At 39.5% G+C, this 18,954-nt stretch overlaps 1 protein-coding gene across 4 annotated transcripts in view; it reads right to left on the bottom strand.

The window, feature by feature from the left end:
* Positions 1 to 18,954, bottom strand: part of side-IV (sidestep IV transmembrane protein) — a 562,494-nt gene that overhangs the window by 382,524 nt on the left and 161,016 nt on the right. For 3 of the 4 annotated variants that reach the window (XM_083119011.1, XM_083119014.1, XM_083119013.1), the window contains exon 2: positions 12,686 to 12,724. The exons of the other annotated variant lie outside the window; for it this stretch is intronic. In XM_083119011.1, the coding sequence (XP_082975137.1) occupies positions 12,686 to 12,724 (39 nt within the window). The remainder of the gene's footprint in view (positions 1 to 12,685; positions 12,725 to 18,954) is intronic. 4 annotated transcript variants of the gene reach the window in all.

Below are 18,954 nucleotides of genomic sequence, written 5' to 3'. Positions count from 1 at the left end.
ACATGGCTAAACATATGGACTCAAATGACTTCAATGCTGCTATTTGTTTGATGAATTTCAGAACGCAGAAAAAATAGGTTTACGTGACCTTAGGCAGAAGATAACCGAGACTTGTTAATCCGTTAAGCCACGAATGCTGCAAAACACTTGGTAACACCATCTTGATATTTCATTGGCCACCAAAGACGCGCATGTGGATAGCTACTTAAACTTAATTAATCTAATGATTGATATAAAATCAAAATACCGTTAGTCTGGTATTATTAATTTCAGAAATATATCAATTTCTTATTGATAGAATTTTTTCCGCACACGCAGTAGCTATATACTTGTATAATTAAGTCCCTTAATTGTTTGTGGTGTCATAACGAGGCGTCAAATAGAAAAAAGAAAACGTCATTAAGAGAAGTCTATTCCTATACGCTGTGAAAGTCTGTGATGTCACGCTGCATATGTTTTGTGCTATATATTTCGAGACTGGAGACAAGGTGCAGACTTCGAGACGAGAATGAGTGGGTGTTTATACCTCGGGGAGAGACCGAGACAGGCATTTACAAACCGAGACGATATCGAGAAAAGAGAGGACGAGATCGAGACACCAAATCTCACCTAGTCTCGTCTCGATACTAGGTTAGTTTAAAAGCATAGAAACTGGCAATATACGGGAAATTATGAAAAACTTGGAACGGTTGTGTGTCCCTACATACAAGTTATTACCGAAGGAACCTCCAAACACACACACACATAGCACAATGAAGTAAACCATATGCATTCCAGGGCCTCTACTAAAACCATATCCTGAAATCACGATTCCCGTTACCGAGACAGTATAAAATAGCTAATGGTGACTTTGGATGAAGTCCCAACATTAGGACTGGTTAGCTTTCTTCCGTTAATTTAATACTCACCCTAAGAACATTCTACACTCAGTATCCCTTTCTATTAGGTCGCATTAATTCACCCTCCGCGGCGTGTTTATTCATCTTCAACGATACGTCAGTTTCACTTTGCGTTGGGGTTGACGTTGCGAAAATGCAAGTGGCGGCAGAGGATGAGGGAAAGAAATGAAAAGGGGGGGTCGTTCCCCCCATCCCCTCTTTCATCCCATCCAGAATAATTAAGGGTTACCCGTGCTAATGGCAGTTAGGTCTGGGTAATGGCATTAGAAACCTCTCAACACGCAGTGTGGTGCTCTTAATGAAGTCACAGGGGGAATGTCTGGAGTTTGTCGCACAATTCTTCCGGCGTGAATGGGTTAGTCAGGTGCATCCACCTTCTCCATTTTAGACCGGTCTCATCTTGGCGGGGAAACGCCGTGTTGCGGGAGACGGGAATTAAATGTTACGTTCCACCCAGAGATGTCCCAGGACAATGGAGGCAGAAACACCAATTGAACCATCATGCATGCTCAGAAAGGCGGGTCGTCGCGGGATAACTGAAAGGTATTATGGGTAATGAAACAATGGCGGGAATGCATCTGACAAGAGAAGCTCAGAAATTATCAAGGCGCTTGAGGGAGAATGGCAACTGCCACTTTTAGGCTCCAGATAAGGTACCTCTGGAGCCCACGTCGCTGGAGACTCCAAAGCGACTCCTCGAGACATCATTTCCAGCGCTTCGCTTATACCTGTCGCGTACTTTTGGGACACGGATGCACTCGTTCCTTACCTCCTGCACGTCATTCACTTTGAGGCGTCCCATGGTGCCCCCCCCCCCTTGATATGGTCCACACAAAACCCCATTAATTTCTACGTGGGTTGACATAGGACAACCTCTGGAGAGAGACAGCCCGGGGAAGATTACTCTGCGACCAAGAAGATGAAATATGACAAGGAAATTCCAGCGACAATGCCGTAAGAAAAGAGGGAAGAGGTTAATAAGAAAAAAATGACGAAAAGCGGAGGGAAAAATATAACAAGGATCCCTACAGTGCTGCCACCGTAACGTGAGCCATAATGTAGCATTATTAACTGCACAAGATGAGTGTAAACAGTGACATCTACCGAGCGACTTTACAAATTTTATTGGTTCTTCACGATAGCGTTGTCGCCATGTAATCAAGTAGTCCCGGGTTCTATCCCCGCTAAAGATACATTGCGTGTTGGGTCGAATCCAACTTTAGACCTAGACCAGAGTGACTCGTACCCACAATTTACAGTTCGTTAGATAGTCTACATGCCCTTGTGTTTTACAACCAACTGACTAGATCATACAATTTGTTCCCTTATCTTAAGCTACATGTTGGTCGACAACAAGTTCTAAAGTATACGTGATATTGCTGAAATTCCAGCTTTCATTGGCAAGACCGTTACCATATATTATAGGCTAATAAAGTGGACTCAAAACAAATTTTGACAATCTATTCGTTTTCTACAGACATGGTGATTGATAACCACACAAACATTTTCAGGAATAGCCATTCCAAAAATCATCTTCATCGTCGCGATTATCCTTGGAATGTTATAAAAACGCCCTAAAATAGGAATTTAAAAGATATAGCTACGAGTATATCTGGAACATCCTGGCACATATCTGACTGAAAATCCTCCAAATAAGTTTCTGGTTTCGAATCCCGTCGTTGATATAGATATGCGTCGATCTAGTATTAATTCATCAGTTCCATCTAATCTTTATTCATCCTCATCGTCGCCATTTAAACTTCCAAGGCAGAGAAGAGACAGAGAATAAGAAAAATACAAATGGCACATTTCTCTTGCAAGATGAAAATTTTCGTCGAGAACAGGTCAGTCTCAGCATATTATTTCACTATCAACGTCGTGGAAAACAATTGCAGTCCAACTTGTTTGTTTGTTTTGGCCACAATCAGCATACAGACCAGGCTAAAGGTGTGTACTAAGTTCACTCGGAACTTTATGCTGGCTAGATTATTACCACGCTGTTTTCTAAAATAGGCATATAGAGAGACCAGTCCAATGTTGTTTAAGCATAACCAACTTCCTATCTTAACTAGGAATTTTCATCTACGTACAGTCACCGGCAATAAAAATGAGAGACCTAGATTCTGGAGTACTCTCTTCCCTGCAAGGCTTTTTGTGTGTTGCCTAACACTATGGCTATAAATGGATTTTAATAGCTAATTTTCAATGGCAAATTCTAACACAGCCGTAGAGCTAAACAACACTTATAACGTTTTGGAGGGAAGCGAGTATTTCAGGATATACATGTCCATTTTTATTGCCGCTGACTGTACATTTTACCCATGCAAAATCCAAAAGCAACTTCCCAGTCTCCTGGCTGAAACCCTGGCTTGACATTTTTTTTAAGTCCACTTTATGCACAGGAAGGCTAATTGGGACTGGACCCACAGTTCAAAGTGGGATCCAAACTACTTAAGCCTCGACCGGGTACCGAATCCGCGACCACTTGATTGAAAAGCGACGATATTTCCTCCAAACCTAGTAACTTGGAGTTATTTTTTGGGTGTTTTTTGTCATAAGGAAAGGTAGGACCTCAACTTATTGTCGATTTCGGCCTTATTATACAAGAGTTGCTCCGACTGTTTGAGGATGGGTGAACCTCGGAACAGCTTTATACAGGCACACTGTTGGGAATTGAACTCCATTGTGGTATTGAGACGCTCTACTGAACTAGATCACTGTGACTCATCTATCCAGTTCCATAGTTGCAATATAGGGCCTCCCCGATGGCGCAGTGGTAGCGTCGTCGCCCTGTAATCAAGGGGTCCCAGGTTCGATACCCGGTGGAGGCACATAGTGGTTCGGATCCCACTTTAAACTGTAGGTCCTGTCCCGATTAGCCTTACTGTGCATAAAGTGGACCTAAAACACCAAATCAACCAACAAACCAACCATAGTTGCAATAAACGTAGTGAGGTAATATTTGAAAATTACATACATATGAAAGACTTAAGCCCCTTAGTGAATATTTACGCAATTTAAAAATCCAAGCCATGTGTTTTCATTAAGAACAGTAGCGTACCCAAGGTTGGTTGGTGGGAGTCATAATCCCCCTCCCCCAATTTGTCCATTTAAAAAAAAAAGAACGTCGAAGGCAGGAAAAGTCTCAAAATGAGGACTGACTACAACAAGTATACGTAACTCCTGTTTAGAAAACTCCTGGTACGTCACTGTCTAAGGATACAATGAAATCAGAATACTGTCCACGATCATCTGTCATTAAATTACTAACCGCCGTCGTTAAGTAACAAGGAAACACAGACTTTTAAAATAGCAGACTTCGTGCAGATTCGGAGAGGTCGCCTTGGATCAGATAATCGTCTTGATCACGTGTTATCCTTTGCCCAGGAACCTTAGCCTTGGAAGACATTCCCGCATTGATCGACGTCACGAAAACAAAAGATAAACAAAAAAATTGAATTGGTTTTTCCTTTTACTGTTCGGCTCCCGATATCACCAAACTCTTTTATTGGGTCATTTCTCACGACACAATTTGGCCACAGGAATTAGAAGCTGGATGGGTACCATCAATTCTTCATCCGATTGTCTCCAGTAAAAACATTCCACTAGGGGATTGAAAAACGAAAAGATAAAGGAAGAAAAGGAGAGGAAGAGAAAAATAGACACAGAAAGCAAGGAAGAGGGAAACAGTTGGGGAACAAGTGGTATTATGGCCGTATTTGTGTACGACCGTATTGTGTATATTTATTTTGGGCTACTTAGAATCTATTATCCCTTATGTTATTGCAAATTTGGGCTCACGCTAATTGTCATAGTATGAGGCGAGATAAAAAGACCTTGATACGCACCTACTTATTGCATCATTTTAAGTGTTTAATATGTTAAATATCTATGATGACGTAATTTGTTTTGTTCATTTGGGTAGTCTGGTATGGTTATGGATTAACCTTAAAACATTTGATTGTGGGTTGTTAGGAGAGAGATAATATAAATGTTGCTGGATAATGGAAGTGATTTTGGAAATGTGAATGTGTTAATTTGTGTAGCCAAGAACTATTATGATCTTAATACAATTTTGTTTGTAATAAGGTGTTTAATTACGAGTGCAAGTGTAATATATTAACATTAACTGACATCTAAATATATTTTTGGTGTGCGAGAGTTAGCAAGGTTTACGTTAACATATCCTTATCTGATTTCCCACTACCTGAGGGCTTCAAAGTAGGCTGATAAGTCTCATGCTCGCCGTCGAGGAATAAAAGTAAGTTGATCCATTCAGAATAAACCGGGGAACGTAACAACCTAGAGGTAAGGAGAAAGTAATTATAAACAAAATAACTCGACTTGCCTTGGTTTACTTTACTTCCGTTTATCTGCCACTTTTGGCTAATCGCAAATATGAGGATGAGTGATGAGGGTGATGAAACTGATGAAGGGACACTCACAAGAAAACACCCATGCTCAGGCCGGGATTCGAACCTGGGACCCTGGTGTTTATTGAGGTTTGACATTCCTAGATTATTGTAATTAACTTCTTCATCATAGTGGATTTTTTACTTGTAACATTATTAACGATACTAGAAGTATCATAGTAATAATTGTTAATTGAATTCGTAGTGCGATGTTCTAACCACACCGCCACGAAGGTCGGCTAGTAAACAGAATAAAAATATATATACGAATAGAAAAGAAGACACGAAGATAGGATAAAGATAAAGAGACAGAGAGAGAGAGAGAGATGACAAAGTAAGAAGGAACGAGCAGAGAAAAAAGGAAGTAGACTGATGAGAAGAGAGGAAAGTGAGAAACAGATGGAATGGTTGCAGAAAAATACTCGCGCACACAAATATAGGGAGGGGGAAGAGGGACAAAGAGTCTTAGAGGAAAGGAGAAAAATAAAAAAAATACACGAAGAAAGACAAACATATAAAGAAAGAGGGAGAAATAAGTAAAAGATTAACAGATAAAGACGGAAAGGAAGCCAGAGAAGAGGACAAAATGAGAAATGCGTCGACGCAGATATGGCGAGAAAATTGTGGAAACAGAAGATATATATAAGTACTAAAACAAACAGAGAAAAGGAGATAGATGTAAAATTTAGACAAGAAGAAGCGCGGAAGGATGAAAAAGAAGGGATGGTAAAAAATAAGCTTCAGAATGTCAAATGAAAAGTAAGAGAGAAAAAGGGAAAGAAGGAAGACGTAAAAGGAGGAATATACAGAGAATATGGAAAACCGAAAGAATTAGACAATAAGAATCGAGGCAAGAAGTAGAGAGAGAGGTAGAGAGAAGCAACTCTACTGAGGAGAAACACACAAACAGAAGAAAAAGGCAGAACTCCCGCGGGGGATCAGAACAACCATCCTCAGTGACTTCATCCCACCCATTTTCCCCCTCTTTTTGCAAAAGGAACGTGGGATGGTGGCAGTATGGTGGCCCCATCCGGCTAGAGTTTGAAACCGTTGATTTTCCGAAATCTCGCGGGTCTGATCCCCCTTGCGGGTTGATGAAGGGTCGGGAGGGGGTGGAGAGGGCTGTTGCCGAAAAGAGAATTTAAAACATTGTAAATCGAATCGGGCCAAATTGAAGCGTCGGCGGTAACTTCCCGGTTCGCGGGGCATGCGGGCACCATTCGGACGCGAAGGCCTACGCGCAGACCTATGTTATTGCCACGCGAAAACCTCCCACAAGAGGATTGCGCTTAATTTAATGGCCTACTGCTGAAGCGGGCTGTTCAGAATTTAAGCGCGAATTAAAAGGATGGAGTGGATATATAGGTTCTCCGCAAACCGTCTTACTGTCTGTTCGGTTGCGGTCAACCCCCTTTTTTTTGTTTGCAATCACCCAATTTACAGTAAGCCATTGCACATATATTTCACACACTGTTATTTGCATGTGATTGTCTTCTCAAGGGACATTGCTACAAAAAAAAAATAACGGTTCAGTTTCGCGACAACTGCTGTTGCCAATATATTTTTGCGGAATATAGTTCTTTTGGGAGTTCTGGAGCAGGTTTATGGCCGTATCTATGTTGCTCTCGAAGATAGAGGACTGAAGCGAAATTCTATTGCTGTTCAATTTTGCTCAGACTTTACAGTGTACCATCCCGGTCTCTTTGCGCTGCACTCATGCTCCTAAAATGTAATTACAGTCTTTTCTAAACATATGCAGTACTAGAATTAAACAAAAGCTGCATTTGGAGGAAACTTGCCATTGCTGATTCTATTGTAAAGAGTATTTTAAATACAGCGTGTCCGTAAAGTCATGGTGCACTTTTGACCGGTCACAGGAAGGCAACAAAACAAGATAGAAATGTGAAATCTTCACCAAATAAAAGGATAACTCTCCAAGTTTCCGTAGTATGATGCGCAAGCGTGTGCGCACACATGTGATGACGCAACACCACGAACTGCGCAGCAGTGGAACAGCCCTCGCCCACGCCAGTCGAGATGTGGACGGTACAGAGGAAAATCCAGTGTGTTCTGTGGCTTGCGGAAATGTATGCAGTGCCACAATTTCCAGAAGGTGTCATCTTTCAACATGACTGCGCGCCTCCACACTACGCCAACATTGTTCGTGAGTTTCTGGATACAACATTCCCCCAGCTGTGGATAAGCAGGGGTTCTGTCAAGCCATGGCCACCACGATCCCCAGATCTGACGCCATTAGACTTTTACTTCTGGGGTTATGTGAAGCAACATGTGTACAGTGAACATATCAACGACATTAATCATTTAAAACAGAGAATCACAGACGTTATTCACTCTGTTACACCAGACGTCCTTAACCGTGTGTGTTAAGAACTTGAGTATCGTTTAGATGTGTGTCGGGCAGCAAATGGAGGCCACATCGAACTGCACTGAATAGGTAAGAAACTTGAAGAGTTTTACTTTAATTTGGTGAAGATTTCACATTTCTATCTTGTTTTGTTGCTTTCCTGTGACCGGTCAAAAGTGCACCATGACTTTACGGACACGCTGTATTTAAAATGAAAGAAAAATACGGATTGTTATTATTAATGCATACATATATTATTGTAATTGTATGGACTTGTACTTTTGTTATTTGGGGTTGCTTTCCTGACACTTTTTGGTAATCGTTGCGAAGTGATGAGGACGAGTCATGATGATTAGATGAAATTAATGAAGGGGCACTTACAAAGAACACGTATACCCACGTGGGCACTCAAACCACTTTAGTGTAGATATTAAAGATCAACCACATAATACGCTCGGCTTTTATTAACGTAACTATTACAATATATGAAAATAATATATACTACATCTCTCACACAAATTTCTTTCCGAAGAGTTTACAATTGCAATCTGTTCATTTTTAATTACGTTTTGTCTATTTTCAGCGAATGTTAATGTAATTTGTTCTGTAACCAATATGGTTATTAATGAAGAAGAACCAATTAACTTAAATTAACATTTGGTGAAGCTTTATATTAGTGCAACGAATTTATTAACATTGTACAGTAATTTAACCAGTAATTAAAAATTCTTAAATTACCTGATAATGTTGGGTTTATCGATTCCAAACTTGGTACACAGTATAAGTTTCACATTAGTGACATCTGTTATCAATGCTTCAACAAATTACATTTAGCAGCACTAAAATATACAACATGCTTCATGCGCAAGTTTACATGGGAAATCTACATAATGTGATTTTATGTTGTTAATGAAGGGGAAGGATACATTTATTCCTGGTACTAGTGGTAAAAAATTAGCACTGTTGCCACGGACACTTGGCGGAAATTGCTGCTCTTCCCTTTAATTCCCAGCCTGGATATTAAAAAGACATCAATATTCCCTCTATAAGTATATTAACGATAAAAATCAGATATTTAAATTTCGTGTAAATATTGGAAAATGTATATCTTATTTGATGTGTATTCAATGAATGTCCGAACACACACTTCTGAGATAAAAACGAGCTTCTATTAAAAAATATTCATGAATAAAGTATTAAATATTCATCTACACTGTAAGTTACTAGAAATCCGATCTAATTTTTAACTACGATATAAGAGAATGTAAATCCTACTCAGCTATGGCTTAACATAACAAAACAAACATTCAAGTAGGACATAAACGTACTAGAAATGCGAACTTCGCTTTCCTCTAATAGAAGGAATCCAATATTCAGGTAAGTTGTGAGGTAGTAGAAGCCCGAATTCAGTTATGGTGTAACAGAAGAGAAACCAATTATCAAGTAGATTGTAAATCTAGTAAAATATCGTATTCAGTTAAGGTGTAACTGAAGCGAAACCAGTTATCAAATAAATTGTAAATGTAGTACAAGCCCGTATTCAATTATGGTGTAACAGAGGAAAAACCAGTAATCAAGTACGTAGTTTGTAAATGTAGTACAAGCAAGCCGGTGTAACAAAAGAGAAACCAGTTATCAAGTAGATTGTAAATGTAATAAGGCCCGTATTCAGTTCTGGTGTAACAGAAAAGAAACCAAGTAGTATTACAAGCCCGTATTCAGTTATAGTATAACAGAAAATAAACCAGTTATCAAGTAGATTGTAAATGTAATAAGGCCCGTATTCAGTTCTGGTGTAACAGAAAAGAAACCAAGTAGTATTACAAGCCCGTATTCAGTTATAGTATAACAGAAAATAAACCAGTTATCAAGTAGATTGTAAACGTAGTAAAAGCACGTATTCAGTTATAGTGTAACAGAAGAGAAATCAGTTATCAGTAGATTGTAAATGTAGTGAAAGCCCGTGTTCATGTATGTTGGAAAGGAAATGAATATTCAGGCTGTAAGTGTAGTACGAACACTCTCATATTAAGTTATGTGATAACAGAAAGTTGTCTTGTTCTATTGAGGGAATCGACAGTAAGTTCTTTCGCATGGTTGTGCGGTGAGCATGAACGGATCACCAGAGTCCCATCTGGTTGGCCCAGCTCGGTGGCGGTCACGCAACTAAAAGACATTTGAATGAACTTCGGCATTTTTGAGCCTTTCTTTAACTATTTACAGCCTTGGGGAAGGAAAAGGCAATTTCTAAGTTCACACATACATAACCAGGCCGTGTTCATTTCGGATGTCCTCTTCAATAACACGAAACATCACATGCTGGACAGAAATGGAGTCGAGTTCTGGGAAACCCATAAGCACCATGGAAATCACATCTGCGTGTCTCCTTCGGTGTCTCGTGTTCGTTCCTTCACAGTTCTCAGTTTGCACGGATTGCAAACGACTTGTCGTCACGGCGTATCATTCTCTACTTGTACAAAGGACATTAGAACTGCAATTTTGGTGCATTCTAACGTGGTGGAGTGTTAACAGAAAAGGCCATCCCTAAGGTATTGTTGTAACACAGCCGCCTTGCAATCAAGGGGTCCCGGTTTCGATCCCATTCAAGTCAAATCACACAGTGGTTCGTATCCCACTTTAGATTTCGGATTCAGTACCGATTGGCATAAACTGGACTTGAAAAAGATTATGACAAACTTTTGTAACAACGTTTCATTGTTTGTAGCGTAGATTAATTCACAAATACACCCATACTCTCCTCCACGCATGCAAAGGGTATGAGGGAGGGGGACAAATAGAGAGAGGGAGGAAGGGAAGGGGCGAGGTAGATTGCTAGGAGAAAGATGAAGGGAAGTAGATAGAGAAAAAGAGACGGACAGAAGTAATTGCAGAAAGAAAAAAATAGATTTTGCTTTGATTTGATTAGATTGTCGTTATTTAGCGTCGGTTTTCTTCCACTTTTGGCTAATCGAGACGATGAGGATGCACTCACAAAGAACACACATGGCCAGGCCGGATTTGAACTCTAGACCACTGGTGCCGTTGTGCGAAAAGCTATTAAGACAAAAGAAAAAAACAAAGGAGTGAGATAGAAATAAAGAGAGAGAAAAGGTAAAAAGGAAAGAGAGATACAAAGAAGTGAGGAAGAAAATGAGAAAGAGAAGATGACAAAAGAAAGAATTCGGAGACCTATAAATCATTGACCAACTCATAATAATACATCTGCACCCGAGCTTGCCATGTTTTGATTGATTGATTGATTGATTTGGTATTTTAAGTTCACTTTATGCACAGTAAGGCTAATTGGGACTACAGTTTAAAGTGGGATCCGAACCATTTAGTGCTTCCATTGGGAATCGAACCTGGGACCCCTTGATTACAAGGCGACAATGCTACCACTGCGCCATCGGGAAGGCCCTTGCCATGTTTTAATACAATGGTTTGCAGCTAAAGAGAATTCTGCACACCAACAGCACAGATTTTGAAAATATCAAAATATTAAAATATCTTAAACGGCACTCTAGAATAGAGAATGACAACACTTTTTCTGTTTCTGTGTCCAATGTGACACTCATAAGTTATACGAACCCCTACTTTAAAGAACTTTCCATAAATTAAATTACACATATTTTTTCTGAGCACTTCTCTCTTTCTTTATTATAATACTTGTCGTTTTTCACATCCCCGTATGACGTAGACGTTGAGTAACGGGGTTCAAAGCTTGAAAGAGATAAAGAGAGGCCATGTTGGATATTTATTCTTGTGTCCCTTTGCAGTGAGTTTCAAACAAATGCAAACATATGCAAATTGTTGATTTCAGGCGGGAGTACATAGTTGAACGCCCTGGATAAAAGGGACGCCAGGGGGCACACATTGCACATTTTCCGCGTCGCAGTTGGCTGAATTTCCGCTTGCAACAAAGTGATTTTAAGGTTTTTATAGTAGTACCTCCCATCCATTTGCGAATGTTCTTTATATTCGACATGTGCATTGCAATTGTTGAATTCTGCCATTGCACAATTATTGTAAATTAGTTTTCAATAAGCAGACAAATATATAGAATCCTTTGATCATGTATTCAATGTAAATTAAAAATGACTAGGGTACATGTGTGAGCAGCCGATAGCCAGCCTTAATGCATTTCATATTGTTCATTTCATTATGATGTGGGAAAAAGCGATTTTGAGGTATTTTTTCGACTTGTTTAAAGTGCACTCGGATCGACTAATTGGGACCGGACCTACAGTTGAGAGTGGGATACGAAGCAGTGTATCATGTGGCGATAGCATTTTTACATACATATTGAGAGAGAGGGGGGAGAGAGAGAGAGAGAGAGAGAGAGAGAGAGAGAGAAAGATAGAGATGGAGAAAGAAAAACTGTTCCATTTTCTCTTACTCTTGTATCTCTCTCTCTTTCTCTCTCTCTCTCCCTCTCTCTTCTCTCACCCCCCTCTCTCTCCGGTCAATTTTAGCCAATAGCGCGGTGATAAGGACCAACGATAATGAGATAGAATTAGTAGATACTCGCAAAGGAAGATCCATACGGAGGCCAAAACTCAAATCTGAAGACTTCGGTGAAGTAATCAAACAACGCTATTGACAATTTTTTTCCGGCATGAACTAATACAGTACCTAGATTATCATTGTACAAGTTAAACATTGCGTGATAAACATGAAAACTTATCATTAGAGCTGAAACATTACCTGGAAATTTGAAACACTAGTAAATTCTGTCACTTTTCATGGAATCTTATGTGAGAAGATAATGCAGACGAAAATTAAATATAAAGTCATGCACATGGCCAAAAAGTTTAGCCTGGAAAAGATGAATAGAAATTCTTTCCAATCTTCAATGCAAGCTACAACTACTAAGTAACGTACCCTTCACCGTTAAATCTTATTAGATACATAAGTTCACCCCATAAGGAGAAGATGAAAACTTTAAAATAGTAGTCACTAAGGTGATTAAACTAAACTTAACTTTGCTAAAATATAATGCATTCACTTACATATTTGGAGCGGTTTGGGTACGTTTAGGTACCACTTACCTGAAAAGACAAATAATTGATGATTAGTTGAGAGTGACAGAAAATAATCCATTAATTTATTTTTGTAAACCACGTTTGATCTATCATGTTTATATATATATATATATACATACATATATATAAATATTTAATGTGTTTTCTCTACAAACTATAACCTTGTACACCATTTTCCCGGTGGATGAGTTGTGAAGTTGTTAATGTTATTACGAGTAGCAATGTTATCAGAATTCTGTGTGGATTTCCGCATAACGTAATCGCTTTTTGAGTTTGGATGTGTACTTTATTTTTAGTTATATTTATATCCGTTAGAATAGTGTACGAATTAAAGATCTTTTGGTGGTGGGGAAGGGGGTAGATGTCGTCAATCTGCAGCGTAACTTGGGGCTAACTTTAGGAGCACAGAACATGAACCTCAGCTACCAGGAAAATTGTATGCTCTCAATTACTTGATCCACGTGCATAATAAACAGGTAATGTACATATTTGCAAGGAAATCAGCTCTCATTTTCAGGGCAGGTAAATTCATATTATTTGAAGTATTGGTTGCAGTAGTAAAACACTCAGAATACTGACCAAGGCAGAAATTATTGTCAAATAAACATACCAAAAACGTGACGTTTCAAGCTTATAGCAAGGTTTTCTTCAGATTCTGAAGCAAATTGAAATTGATTCTCCTACTATTACTATAAGTGCTCCAGTGTGCTTTGCACCACGCCATGAAGGCGTATAGGGGGTGTGGAATTAGGGCCCCACACGTTCTTGATCTCGGCCGAAGTTGGGAGTGATCTGATCAGCACCACGCCCCTAGCCGCCTTTAGACCCCAGAGTTTCCTCCAGGCACCGGCCGGGGATTCGAATCGGGGCCTCTCGCATGGTAGTCAGACGACTATTACTATAAGTATGAATTGTAGCACTATCTTGGTTCTCAAATTCATTGATTCGCCTAGTATTACTATAAGTATGAATTAAGGTACTATCTTGTTCTCAAATTGATTTGAATTTGGTTCAGAGTCTGGAGAAGACCTTGCTATAAGGTTGAAACGTCACGTTTTTGGTGTGTTTATTTGACAATAATTTCTGCCTTGGTCAGTATTTCGAGGGTTTTATTAAACATGGAAACAAGGCTTATTAGTGTTATTAGTAGTAGTAAGTATGAAAGCGTTGAGTCTGTTAGAAATTTGTATTTTTAACGAATTTTATTGTTCTATACAAATTTAACTGTTTTACAGAACGAATATTTAATTGAAATTGAAATTTAAAGTTAATTAAAATATGTTCATATTTGAATTACCAATTCAAGTGTCTTCCTTAATCAATACCATTTTCAGAGCAAGAATTTAATGTTGTAATGACGAATTGAGATAGTACTGTAATGCATACTTATAGAATAGTAGTCAACATAACGAAGATAACGCTGAGAGTCGTGGCGGAGTGGTTAGCACAGCGCGCTACGACACCATGAGTCGCGTTCTCGAATCGCGGGCTTTGCATGGGTGGTCTCTCTGAGTATCCCTTAATTAATTTCATCATATTATCATCACTCATCCTCATCAACGCCATTAGCCAAAGTGGGAGAAAAGCAACTTAAAATAACATAAACACAAATAGCGATTCATTAAAGGTATTGGTGTTGTGGAGGAAAAGCATGAAAAACAAAGATAAAATATTTAAAAAAAAACAAAAAAACACTAAAGTAACTCCAAGGTAAGGAAATATACCGGTGCATGAGAGCTACGTGTTGCTAAAGATATAAATATCAAAAGGTAATAGCAACTTGATTGTATAATTCTTAAAGTTCTTCCACAGGGTAGAATCTTATGAAAGTATGAAAACTGTTCTACGCCCAGGGCTTGCTGTGTTTAATTATTAGTCTCAGTTACTATATTTAACACATTATTAACAGTAATGTACATAACTAGAAACTAGTTAGCACTCGTGACTCAACACGTTTAAAAGACACTTCCACTGAGATACTTACATTACACATGCGTTGCAAAGTCGAATCCTTCATTTAAATTCCAACTGCTATTTTCAGCAGATCAGAAAACAGCAAATAATCACTAGATTACTCACCAATATGTCTTGAAAAAACACAAACATACACTTACTATCTAATGTCCTCTTTCTTTCCCTGTTACAGTAATCAAGAATGAATGTCCTCTTTTTTCCCATCGTTACCAAGTTGCCAACTACGCACAGAATATTATCATACCTAAACGTGTGTTAACACTAGAAATCTTCTTTGACCATACAGGCCGGTATTATACAATGAACGAATAACATTTGGTCAAACGAACATGTACATAAATTAAACATAGAAACAATAAATCTTTTGCTACGACATAATTTGTGGTCGTCCCAATCACAAATATCGAAGGAAGTAACTAATATCTAAAAGATTCAGTCTCTTCGTGAAGATGGAGCTCTTTGCAAGTTGTGTGCTTTTCTCGTACTGTAAACTTTATGCAATAAATTGGTTAACATATTACTTCCTGTTTTAGACAATGATAAAAATGCTTAATGTATAGTTGAATGTTTCTTGATATTAAGCAGGGTTGGCACTGTCAGGTCGTAATAGTCACGATGCTCGCTTCATGAATCCAATGGAAATATTTTATAGGTAGATGAAAATGTCTATTGTGGAGGGTGTGGTTTCTGCTTTAGGATCATTCCAATCCCAAAGGCGATAATGAATATCGCATGTATGGGATGTCAAAACAAACACAAATCCGGATTCGAACCTATACTGTATCCCTGGTAACACTGGAGCAAGCGAACGAAAACAAGTCTCTGCGTAAGTAATGACGCTAGACTAATGAACACGTGAGAGGGAATGGAATTGTGTGGAGAGGGAAGCGACTTCAGTTACCAGCCTTTCCAGCAGGGTGTAATGCTTCGCTCTGCTTACTCGATTTCTCCGCTTTCTCTGCATCTATGCGCGGCCTTGCTTCAGAGTAAACCGGGGCAGAGTATAGAACAAAATAACTTTGCGGTAACTGCATAAATGCGTCTAAAGGTCGTGTGGATTCTTTACTTAGGCCATTCTGTAAATGGTGATGGTGTTATGAGTACCACGCTTCAAGGGTCCATTCTTCCGCGTGTTACCCTGATGGAAGGCTGGGGCACAAGAGCAACTTGGACTATGAAATCCCAGAAAACCCACTAAACCGTATGAAACTGAACGCGAGTTGTAGGTGCCAGAGCCTTAGATCCTCATGAAAATGAGACAAAAATAGTCCCCCTCTCGGGAATCGAACCAGGTCGCTCAACACCAGCATCGTTCATAATTTATCGCGCATAAACATCTCCGCCGTTTCAATCTTCCTGGAGCATCTGTTTCTCGAATTACAATTGCAAATCTAACTTCGCATTTTACAACCGTGCCTCTGCACCAAAAAAAAAGAACAACGAAAATGCACTTTTCAAAAATGCGCCAACGAATAATTTTCCTAATGTAGTCCGCTACTGTGTTTATGGGTGAAGTTCGAAGTTTCATAACATCTACCCCCTTTCTCCACTCCTATTACACCTTTATCATCTTCGTACCCTCACCCCATCTCCTTTTTGTTTTCTTTACAACGGACAATAAAAGATTGAACTGGTGATAAGATGCTGGCTCGTACTGGAAGAGACGCTGTTGAATATTGATAAAGTCTCAGGATTCTCTATAAAAAACCCCGAGCTAGTGCTTCGACTTTAGGGGCTATAACTTTTTATGTACTCGTTCATCTGCAGCGAGTGACAATATCTCCTGCGAAAATTATTTCTTATAATGTGCCGAAAAGTGTGTTACGTTTCTTAAGCCCCGTGTACAGCTTAATACGAAAGCTTTACACACCTGGGTACTTTCCATATTAAACGGGCTGTGAATACTAAAGTAAACCCTCTGTTTCTATTGCCCATTACTCCCTCTAGTTCTACGGGTACCGGTTCCTTCGCACGAGCAGAAGTTTTATTTAGAAATTCAATAACTAAGGGTATATAATTGATACAGGTACCTGAATCCAACGCCACAATCTGAAGCCACGCCTGCAGATTGAGAGAAGAGCGACGATTGGTGGATAAAATATGGCACTCTGCAGCACACTGCAAAGGATAACCTTCTCCTGTTGGCTACTGAAAGCACTAGTCAGTGAAAACGTACAAACGAATCATGTCAATTTCGCAATGTGTAAATTAATGATGCAACAGTTCAGCCAGCTGCTGTCGTGCTGAAAATGGGAAGAAAGATATTGCGAGGTACGAGGGTAGTTTGAAAAGTAAAGTAAAAGAAGCAGAGATGGCAGCACCATAATCGAAATCGATACACGATCGATAAGTTTGATCCTTCAAACGAACCCTTGCAGAGTTTCAGCCCAGAGCGTTGTGAGGTTATTGTGTATAAATGGATATCTTCTGGTCTGCAAAACAGCCGTTCACAGCATGAATCACTTCATCGTTATCGGAAAATCGTTGTCCTCCGAGCCATCTTTGTGGTTAGAGAACAAATGGAAGTCAGAGGAAGCTAGATCGGGATAATAGGGCGGACAATCCAACAATTCGACCTTACTGTAAGTCAACGGATTTTAGCCATAGAAACCATTGATGTGTGAACAGGAACATTGTCCTGGTGGGTTTGCCCATCATTTTTTAAAACGCTTGCACGTTCACATACTTCGCGTGATCAAACAATAACCTCACAACTCACTTGACTGAAACTCTGCAAGGGGTCGTTTGAAGAATCAAATGTATCGACCGTGCATTGATTTCGATTATGGTTCTGCCATCTCTGTTTCGTTTACCTTACTTTTCAAACTACCCTCGTATATTGTTGAAATCTTGCAACTTACATTACACCCTGAAGAATATAGAGAATGCTAACACTATATTATCCTGAATTTACATCCCTGTACACCCATAATATTTAATAGTCACACACAAAACAGACTACAGAACAAAGGCGCTCCTAACACTGAAATATGTATGCAATGTGGAGAATACACGATCGGTTATGGCACACGTTAGTAACAAAGGAATATTTGCTCTGAATAGGACAAACAATCAGAAAAATCAAACAACATATGGTATTCTCTCGTATCAAAGGAATACATTTGCCGGCAAAATTGAACCTTTTTTTCTGTTGTTTCAAATGTAAAAGGTAATTGAGATTCATTTAAACATGCTGAATCCGAATATGAAAGTAGTTTTTCTGCATCACGTCAAGATTTCTCGCAATTTGCACTTTATCGTGAGAAAATTGCGGAGATACGAATGATTAGCGTAAGCGGTCATGACAACCTACAAGAATGACTGTGGGTTCGTCGTGCTGAGCACACGTCACCCCGTAACTGGTTGGAAGATCGCCACCTCTGCTGAGACACGTGGGGGTGATGCTGGCAGTCGGTAGGTAGGCCTTGCCCCTCAAGGACTGCTGCACCACGCAAACATCATCTGAAACATTTTCCATTGGTGTCTAACGCTATTGCATATTGTTTCGTAATGCTCGGGTTAATGTGCAAAAGGACCAATAGAACTTTCTGTGAACTAACTAAATTCTTATATTTTACGTTTCCCCCCCTAGTTTTTAAGTTTTGGGGGGGGGGCGTATGCCTTCAATGTGTCCAATGTTTGTCTCTTGTTGACCCTGTAAGATGCAAGATTTGATTTGATTTGATTTGATTATAAAATTTTTGGGTGCGTCAGCACTAAGGCTATTTTGCACCCGTCACACTATACGGGGTCCAGCCCCTTACCGTTACACGTAACAACTCTAACGTTGCTTAATTAAAATCATAAAAGATTAAAATGTTCTGACTGTTGTTAAAAGCCGAGGCTGCAAAGAACACTCAGCACAAATAAGGACAAAACACAGGACAACACAAACAAAATTATACTGGCCATGGGGCCAGTCGCCAGAGCCTCGTTAGTCTTTAGTCCAGGGTGCACTACGTGGAAGTGAGGTTGACTTTTGGGCGCCTACGTGGAAGGTACCCCTTACACCCCGTAAGATGCAAGAGGCTCAGATCACAAACAAACCAAAGAGTGTTCTTAGTGTGTAATGTTTTACAACATCCTCTGAAAGATCCTAATATTTTTCTTGCAGAGACATAGATTATGCAACTGGTATGGATGCAAACGTATTACCATTATGTTCCACAACTACCTTTAGACTCCTTTTTGACGAGTTAATATACAACCGCAGATTATTTAGGCCTTCTCTTAACTGACTGATCAAAGTAGGAAAAACACAA

This window comes from Lepisma saccharinum, chromosome 3 (genome assembly GCF_977018435.1).
Source record: "Lepisma saccharinum chromosome 3, izLepSacc3.1, whole genome shotgun sequence".
In the NCBI taxonomy this organism is placed as follows: domain Eukaryota; kingdom Metazoa; phylum Arthropoda; class Insecta; order Zygentoma; family Lepismatidae; genus Lepisma; species Lepisma saccharinum.
Note: the sequence above shows the minus strand (reverse complement) of the source record. Positions and strands in the feature narration are given on the sequence as shown.